We start from the raw sequence: 8351 nt of genomic DNA on the forward strand, positions 1-8351 counted from the left end.
GGATTATTACTATTATTATTATACCAGCCTGATTACTCATTAAATAGCAGAGAGGCAGTTTAGATCTTCATTTTTAATGACACGTAGTACATAAAGCAAAAGTGTAAAGGATTCTTAATGACAGAGAAGGGGGATAAAGGGATAAAAACAGAATTTATGCTGTCCTAGCATTTCTATGCTGCTGGTAAAACGCCTCACATGAGCTACCTGACAACCACATTAAATCTTCCACCTATTACCGCTACTAACATCCCTCTGTAATCTGGTGGGTCCCGTTGGTACCGAGGAAGGTTGGCTGCCGTGGGCGTTTTCCGGGGCACACAGGAGCTTGCCTAGAGGGGCTGGTCCCTGCAGTGCGAGGGGCCGCTGGGGTTGTAGCTGGGGTGGAAGTCCAGGTGCTCGCAGGCGGTGATGAAGGTGTCGGGGCCGGTGCAGTGACTCTTCTCCATGGACGTGTTGAGGCCGCCGCTCCTGCACATGCCGATCCTGCCCAGATGATCCGAAAACTTGTGCGGGAGGATGTGGAAGGAGCTCTGCGGGGCGGAGAAAAGGTACGAGGGTAGGGTGGGTAGGGATGTTTAAAACGCGGACAGCACCTGCCAAGCCTGGCCGGGTGCGGCGGCAGGGAGGCGGATCGGGGCAGCGTCGCCGTCCCCGGGGCGGCTCGTACCGGCAGTTCGTGCACCGTGGGGGCCCTGCTGCCGTAGCTCTGGTTGGCCGTGCGGAAGCGGGGGTGAGCCGGCGGCTGCCTGCGGGGGAGAGCACAGCTAGCGCGGGCAGCGGGCAGCGGCGCCGCGCCCGGCGCTGCGCTCACCCGTAGCCGCGGTACAGGAGGAGCTCCTCGAAGCGCCGGGGCACCGCCGAGCCGGGCTGGGCCATGGCGGAGCCGCCGAGCCGCGCCGAGCCGAGCCGAGCCGAGCCGAGCCGAGCCGAGCCGAGCCGCGCCGCACCGAGCGTTACCCGGCGACCAAACGCGGAGGGCGGGGAGCGCCCGCAACCGCCCCCAGCGAGCGCCGCGCCCCGCAGGAAGCGGAAAGCGCCGCTGACCTTCCCCCCTCTCCTCCTCCTCCTCTTCTTCCATCTGCTCCTCCGGCTCCGTGCCCGGAGCATGGCGCTGCCGCGGCTCCTGCGGGCAGGTGAGCGGCGGGACTGGACCGGGAGCCGGCCCGGAGCGGCCCGGCCCGCCCGTGTGACCCGCGTGTTTCTGTCCCGCAGCGGCCCCGCGGCTCTACAGCACCGCCCCGGCCCCGGCCCCGGCCCCGGCCCCGGCAGGCAGCCGGCCCCGCGGTGAGTGCTGCCGGGCACGCCTGGCACCCCGGGCTTTGAGCCATGCCCGTGCGCTGCTGTCACCTTGCAGCACCTCTGCAGGCCCGGCTTGTCCCCCCTCAATCAGGGAGTATTTGTTTCCTCTCTCTCAGCTGACGATGACAAGCTGCTGACCGAGCCTCTCAGCCACCCCGACTTCTTCAGCGTGAAGGAGCTCTTCACCCTGAAAGATCTCTTTGATGCTCGGGTGCACCTGGGCCACAAAAAAGGATGTCGGCACAGGTGAGTGATGCTTTTCGTGATCCAGTGCTTGTTGACATCAGGAATGCTTCCCCGGACCACATCTGCTGGATTGGTCTGAGCCTGGAACTGCCCGCACGGGGCAGGGCACGGGGATCCCCCTGGTGTGGGCACTGAGAGGGTGTGACAGCAGGCAGACACCGTTCTGCAGAGAACACCTCTGTGCCAGCCAGCAGCAGGAGCGTGGGATGGTTCCTGCCCCACAGCCAGAAACGCCCGATGCCCGCACACCCATCCCCGTGTCCCCCGTGCCACCCTCCCTCTGCCCCCGCAGGTTCATGGAGCCCTACATCTTCGGCTGCCGCCTGGATCAGGACATCATCGACCTGGATCAGACCATGCAGCACCTGCAGCTGGCCCTCAACTTCACGGCCCACGTGGCTTACCGCGGGGGCATCATCCTGTTCGTCAGCCGCCGGCGCCAGTTCTGCCACCTGGTCGAGAGCACGGCGCGGGCGTGTGGGGAGTACGCGCACACCCGCTACTGGCAGGGCGGGCTCCTCACCAACGCCCACGTCCTGTTCGGCCCCGGCGTGCGCCTGCCCGACCTCCTCATCTTCCTCAGCACCCTCAACAACGTCTTCGAGCCGCACGTGGCCATCCGTGACGCGGCCAAGATGAACATCCCCACGGTTGGGGTGGTGGACACGAACTGCAACCCGTGTTTGATCAGCTACCCCGTGCCCGGCAACGACGACAGCCCCGCGGCCATGGAGCTCTACTGCAAGCTCTTCAGGATGACCATCATCCGTGCCAAGGACAAGAGGCGGCAGAGCGAGGCCGTCGAGGAGCTGCAGAGGAAAGCCGAGGGCAATTAGAGCCCCGGGGATGGGCTGGGTGCCTCTGCTCCGGTTCCGCGGGGCTGGCTCTGCATCCAGCACAGCTGGCTGCCCGGGGAGGGGACCCCAGTCCTGTGCACGGTGTCCCCACGGCGGTCACAGCCACCCAGGGGCTGTAGCTCCGAAAGATTGTCCAGAGCAACGCAAGGGAAAACGGAGCCAGGCCAGCCCCTGCTCCTGTCCTTGAGTTTGTCACTGTTGCAGGGAGGTGCCGCTGTCCTGTGGCTTCCCTGAGCTGATGATCTCACCTGAAACCACTTGTGTCTTGTGTCTGTTCTTACAAATAAAGGGATTTATTCCCCTGATCCTTCTTGGGGTTTTCCCTAGTGGAATGGGATGGGGAATCTGACCGGGGCAGTCACAGCAATGGGAGGGAAAGGTTGTCCCCAAGCTGGGTGACAGGGTCCCCAGTGGGAGTCAGAGGGTCCCCACTTTGTCCCAGGATACACTGGGAGCCCAATCTTTGCCACCACGGGACATGGGGGACTCCAGGAGCAGCTAAAAAAAGGAATATCCATCCCTTATAGCCTCATGTCTCTGTGGGAGGCCCTAGAGCAGTCCTGGGCAGGGGTCTCTGTCCCCTGTCCAGTGTCCCCCGTCCCATGTCCTATCCCGTGTCCGATCCCCTGTTCCCTGTCCTGTCTCATGTCTCATCCTGTGTCCCATCCTGTGTCCCATGTCACATCCCATGTCCAGTCCCGTGTCCCCCATCTCGTGTCCTATCCCATGTCCCATCCCCTGTCCTGTCCCGTGTCCCAGTCCATGTCCCGTGTCCCCTGTCCCATATCCCCTCCTGTGTCCCCTCCCGTGTCCCATCTCGTTTCCCCTGTCTCCTCCCCTGTCCCATCCCCTGTCCCGTCCCGTGTCCCATTCCCCTGTCCTATTCCCATGTCCCCTGTCCCGTGTCCCCTGTCCCGTCCTGTGTCCCATTCTCATGTCCCATTCCCATGTCCCCTGTACCATCCTGTGTCCCATTCCCATGTTCCCATTCCCGTGTCCCCTGTCCCGTGTCCCCTGTCCCGTCCTGTGTCCCATTCTCATGTCCCATTCCCCCTGTACCGTCCTGTGTCCCATTCCCGTGTCCCATTCCCGTGTCCCTTGTCCCGTGTCCCATTCCCATGTCCCATTCCCATGTCCCATTCCCCTGTCCCATTCCCGTGTCCCATTCCCATGTTCCCATTCCCGTGTCCCATTCCCATGTCCCATTCCCATGTCCCATTCCCGTGTCCCATTCCCGTGTCCCCATTCCCGTGTCCCCTGTCCCATGTCCCCATTCCCGTGTCCCCTGTCCCGTGTCCCATTCCCGTGTCCCCATTCCCGTGTCCCATTCTCGTGTCCGCTGTCCCGTGTCCCATTCCCGTGTCCCCTGTCCCGTGTCCCACTCCCGTGTCCCATTCCCGTGTCCGCTGTCCCGTGTCCCATTCCCGTGTCCGCTGTCCCATGTCCCCATTCCCGTGTCCCCTGTCCCGTGTCCCATTCCCGTGTCCCCATTCCCGTGTCCCATTCTCGTGTCCGCTGTCCCGTGTCCCATTCCCGTGTCCCATTCCCCTGTCCCATTCCCGTGTCCCATTCCCGTGTCCCATTTCCCTGTCCCATTCCCGTGTCCCACTCCCGTGTCCCATTCCCGTGTCCCATTCCCCTGTCCCATTCCCGTGTCCCATTCCCGTGTCCCCTGTCCCGTGTCCCATTCCCGTGTCCCACTCCCGTGTCCCATTCCCGTGTCCCGTCCCTGCCCTCTCCCGCCTCTGGGTCCTCCCGCCCGGCAGGGGGCGCTGGCGGGCGGCAGAGCGGCGCGCGCGCGCGGCCATTCCCGCACTATATAAGCGCGAGGTGCGCGCGGCAGCGCCCTTTCGGCGGGCGCGGGGCGGCGGGAGCGGAGCTCCGGGAGCGGACCCGCGACCGGGACCGGGACCGGCCTCGGCCTCTCCCGGCCGGGCCAGCGGGAAGCCCCGCGTCCCTCATGCGCAGGACGCCGCACTGCGCCTTCCGCCGCCGTGTTGTGGCGAGGCTCCCCCAGGGCCGGAGCCGCGTCCCGCCGGCCCCGGGCGAGGTGAGCTGGGAGCGGCTCCGAGCCCCGCCGGGCTCCCGGGGCTGCCACGTGCGCTGCAAATCCCGCAGGTCGGGGAATGCGCTAGCGGCAAATATCTATATAATCGATGCTTTAATATGGTACTAACAATGTATCTATAACCAATACATTAATATGGTACTAATAATATATAAGATAATATAACAAAATATCTACCTGTAATCAATACTTCAATTATACTAATAATATATCTATAATCAATACATTAATATGGTACTAATAATATATAAGATAATATAACAAAATATCTACCTGTAATCAATACTTTAATGATACTAATAATATGTCTATAATCAATACATTATGGTACTAATATATAACCAATACATTAATATGGTACTAATAATATATAAAATAATATTTATAATCAATACATTAATATATATTAATGCCATATTAATGTATTGATATATATTGTGGTATAATTTATATATATTGATTGTTATGTAATTATATTTTGTGATGTATTGGTTATATATTGTGAACTGAATATATGCTAAGGTACATAATTTTTATATATATATAAATATATATATTGAAATATGTATATAGAGATATATATCTGTAATAGAAAGCATATGCAGATGTATATTTTTTTAATATACTCTACTGAAAAAGGGGAAGAAAATTTAGGGCTTTCAGGAGAATGTTTTTAAATATTTTAGTAGTTTTCAGTTAAGCTATGTGTTTCACCAAAAAAAAAAAAAAGGTTATTACGTGATTATTAACAGCATTTTGCCTTTGTTTTTCTTTCTTCAGCATGCAGAAAAAAATGAAGTGACCAGGATGGTGTAAGTTCAGAAATGAAGGGTGATCCTTCAGAAAAAGGCTGCCTGAGCAAGCTTCAGCCACCTTCCTGACTGTAAGTGGAGTGCTACATGTGGTATCTCCACGTGCAGCAAATTCCTTTGTAAAACTGCTTTTAAGTAGGTGATAAAAATCTCCTTTTAAATCCAACAGAATCATGGAGTGGTTTGGGTTGGAAGGAGCTCCTTCCACTCTCCATGCTGCTCAGAGCTGCATGCAGCCTGGCCTTGAGCACTTCCAGGGATGGACCTGCACCCATAATTGAGTTTTTTCAGTGTTCTGGGGTTATTCTCCCCCCAGGCTGCCACTGGCGTTGCAGAGATGGCTGCTGTGGCATCTTTGTGTCAAAGAGTGGCAAGAGAGACCCAGGCTATGTTCTACGCTCGTTTGTTCTGCACCCCGTGGGCACTCTGAGTGATTGATAGCCTGACATCCTTCATCAGCCTGAAGGGAAACCGGGGAAAAACCAACCCTGAGCTGCTTGGGCTGTGAGGTCTGGGTGTTCAGAAGGGGAGGTTCTGTTCTAGGCTGCACGTGGGGTTCTGGTCCTGTGGTACAGGAGAATAAGTGGAAGTGATCTGTAAAACCACGTGGCAACACTGGGACTTCATCCTGTCAGAAAATAAGAATATTTCTTTGTATTGTAAATGTATGTGAGCCTGGTGGGAAGAAATGGTGATGCCTGACTTTAGTTCAGAAGGCTGAATGATTTCTTTATTATAACTATACTATAATACATTATTATACTATTTAAAGGAAATAATAAAACTACAAACCTAATTTTGTAACTATATCTAACTAACTACAACTTAGGACTTCTTGAGAGTCCAGCCAGAGGTGAGTTGGATTGGCCATCAGGCTCAAACAATCCTTACTAGAATTTAATCAAGGACTCACCCCAGGTAAACAATTCTCCAGACACATTCCACATGGGAAAAGCAAGGAGCAGAAATAGAAATCGTTTTCTCCTTCTTTTCTCTCTTTCCTTTCTTTTCTGTGCTCCTGTATGGATAAATTCTAAGAGAGAGGAGAATGTGCCTGCCACATATATGCTGTTAATTCATTCCTTATAAATTCCTGCTGGCAGTGAAGCAGTTCAACCAGACTATGGGGATGTGTGGCTGAAGGCTGTCCATGTGTTTTTCTCCTATTCCAGAGGCAGACCTGGAGGAGCCTAAAACTGATCATCTGTGTTTTCTCTACATGGTTAAGAAGGATTTAAATTTAAAAAAAAAAAACTAAATAAAGATGCCACCTCCAAGACTGGAAGGATTATGCTGTGTGTTTGTAGCACCCCAAGTAATGCTATTTTTTAACCATTCTAGCCCAGCCCAGGTGAGCCGCAGTGCCAGCCCCAGCTCAGGTGAGCTGCCAGCCCCAGCCCAGGTGAGTTGCAGTGGCAGTGCCAGCCCTGCCCAGGTGAGCTGCAGTGCTGGCAGTGCCAGCCCCTGCCCCAGCTCCGTGTTGCAGGCGTGGCTGCAGTGCCATGGCTGTGTCTTTTGGTGGCAGACAGGAACAGGCGAGGTCTTCCCTGGTGCTCCGAGCCCTGTGAGCTCTCAGGATTGCTCAACAACCTGACACGTGCTGTTCTTTCCTGCCCTCTTGCCTTTGGTGGGGAATGGTGGAGGATGGACACTGTCCTTCAGTCCTTCTCTTCATCACCTTCTGCTGTCCCAGCTTGCACAGGTGTCCCTGTGTGCAGTTGGTGCTGTGTGTCACTGTCCCTTCTTGAGGGACAGCAGAAACAGCAAGAGCAGCTCTGGGCACACAGAGATTGTGACCCTAAGCTTTGCAGTGAGTAACTCTGGCACTGCCAAATGGGAAACCTCATTAAATGGCCATTACAGGGCCAAAGGGGCCTCAGTGGTGCAAAAAGAACCTTTAATTGGCAACAGTCACTGGCTGTGGAAGAGAATCTTAATAAGGTGGTGGGGATGTGGGTATGCTTGAGGATGTGGCTCTTTTATTTAAATTTCTTGACTTCTTTTAACCCTGCAATCCGTGTTTGGGGTTTTTCATCAGGCTTTCCTCACACCAGGGGTCCTGCGTGGGCACTGAGTGCTAATGAGTGTCTCTTTAGAACTTCCCTGTGTGAGGCACAGCAGAACCATGAACGTTTCCCTGATGGCATTTACTGAAACATTTACAGCACTCCTGGCCATGGATATTGCTTTACTGAAGGAAAAACTGGCTCTCAGCTGTGGAAAACGTGAATGTTTTGCATGAAAGTGGTTTAGAGAGAAATTAAAAATCTCTCTGCACATAGCACAGCCCTTCATCATCAAGGACTGGTTTATGTCATGGCTTTAAAGGCTGGAAAAAGCCCAGATTTTTTTTTTTTCTCTGCACTATTAATAGCTTGGCTCTGCACCGAGGTTGGCAAACTCACCTTGGATTTTTAGAGTGATGGAATAACCCAGAGCAGGCTCCAGCCTATCCTGCTCTTAAATTATCCCTTTCCTAAACTCCCCTGGCCAGATATTTTCCCAAAACCCTTCTGATGCCATGCCAAAGAGCTTCTCCTAAATTTGTGCCATGTCCTTCTGGACTGAGGTAATCCCTGTCTAAAAGTTTCCTTGTGAATCCTGATAACAGCCTTAAAATATGGTTTCATTTTATATTTCATCTTTATTTCCCCTGGGATGTGTAAAATCTTAGGACAACCCAAAGCCAGTGTGGGTAGCAGAGTCTGGATGGCATGGGTTAATTAGCTCATTAGTACTGACTTCATTGCTCCCTTTTCTTGCCTGTTTTTCAACTTTTCTGACATCTTGGGCCTTATTTTTTTATTTGCAGATTATGCCTTGAGCTGCAGAATGTCTGACAAACATGGCAACAGAACTGGCTGGCAGCATCCACGTCTGATGGTTTGGAGATTCCCAAAACTGATCATCTGTGTTTTCTCTACATGGTTAAGAAGGATTTAAATTTAAAAAAAAAAAAAAACTAAATAAAGATGCCACCTACAAGACTGGAAGGATTATGCTGTGTGTTTGTAGCACCCCAAGTAATGCTATTTTTTTAACCATTCTAGGATGTAAGACTTTGTG

General features: G+C 53.7%; 2 protein-coding genes, 1 long non-coding RNA gene and 2 other non-coding genes across 10 annotated transcripts; 4 read left to right on the forward strand and 1 right to left on the reverse strand.

The window, feature by feature from the left end:
* Nucleotides 1-54: 54 nt before the first annotated feature.
* PIERCE1 (piercer of microtubule wall 1) lies at nucleotides 55-1022 on the reverse strand. Of its 3 annotated transcripts, none has more exons than XM_085594212.1 (4): nucleotides 919-1022; nucleotides 815-888; nucleotides 671-749; nucleotides 55-533 (listed from the first exon to the last, which is right to left on the reverse strand). In XM_085594212.1, exons 2-4 carry the CDS (start codon nucleotides 877-879, stop codon nucleotides 333-335), a joined length of 345 nt encoding a protein of 114 aa, XP_085450338.1. In that variant the 5' UTR covers nucleotides 880-888; nucleotides 919-1022; the 3' UTR covers nucleotides 55-332. The 3 variants fall into 3 exon arrangements, with proteins under 3 accessions (XP_085450338.1, XP_085450340.1, XP_021399266.1); XM_085594214.1 differs by having other exon boundaries at nucleotides 815-883; nucleotides 917-1022; XM_021543591.3 differs by having other exon boundaries at nucleotides 815-1022.
* Nucleotides 1008-2710, forward strand: MRPS2 (mitochondrial ribosomal protein S2). Of its 2 annotated transcripts, XM_021543588.4 has the most exons (4): nucleotides 1008-1136; nucleotides 1216-1287; nucleotides 1419-1548; nucleotides 1841-2710. In XM_021543588.4, the coding sequence occupies exons 1-4, from the start codon at nucleotides 1109-1111 to the stop codon at nucleotides 2382-2384; spliced, it is 774 nt and encodes a 257-aa protein (XP_021399263.3). In that variant the 5' UTR covers nucleotides 1008-1108; the 3' UTR covers nucleotides 2385-2710. The 2 variants fall into 2 exon arrangements, with proteins under 2 accessions (XP_021399263.3, XP_085450337.1); XM_085594211.1 differs by lacking the exon at nucleotides 1216-1287 and having other exon boundaries at nucleotides 1030-1136.
* A 1544-nt stretch (nucleotides 2711-4254) lies between these two features.
* LOC110477637 (uncharacterized) lies at nucleotides 4255-8272 on the forward strand. 3 transcript variants are annotated; one of them, XR_014958864.1, is made up of 4 exons: nucleotides 4255-4523; nucleotides 5254-5356; nucleotides 6627-6687; nucleotides 8098-8272. It is a non-coding gene; the product is annotated as an uncharacterized LOC110477637 (long non-coding RNA). The 3 variants fall into 3 exon arrangements; XR_014958863.1 differs by having other exon boundaries at nucleotides 4255-4455; XR_014958865.1 differs by lacking the exon at nucleotides 4255-4523 and adding an exon at nucleotides 4552-4574.
* On the forward strand, nucleotides 5602-5735 carry LOC116184242 (small nucleolar RNA SNORA17). Its single transcript, XR_004149001.3, has one exon. It is a non-coding gene; the product is annotated as a small nucleolar RNA SNORA17 (small nucleolar RNA).
* Nucleotides 6749-6883, forward strand: LOC116184243 (small nucleolar RNA SNORA17). The gene has a single exon (XR_004149002.3). It is a non-coding gene; the product is annotated as a small nucleolar RNA SNORA17 (small nucleolar RNA).
* Nucleotides 8273-8351: the final 79 nt, after the last annotated feature.

This window comes from Lonchura striata, chromosome 17 (assembly GCF_050655825.1).
Source record: "Lonchura striata isolate lonStrDom1 chromosome 17, ASM5065582v1, whole genome shotgun sequence".
NCBI lineage: Eukaryota > Metazoa > Chordata > Aves > Passeriformes > Estrildidae > Lonchura > Lonchura striata.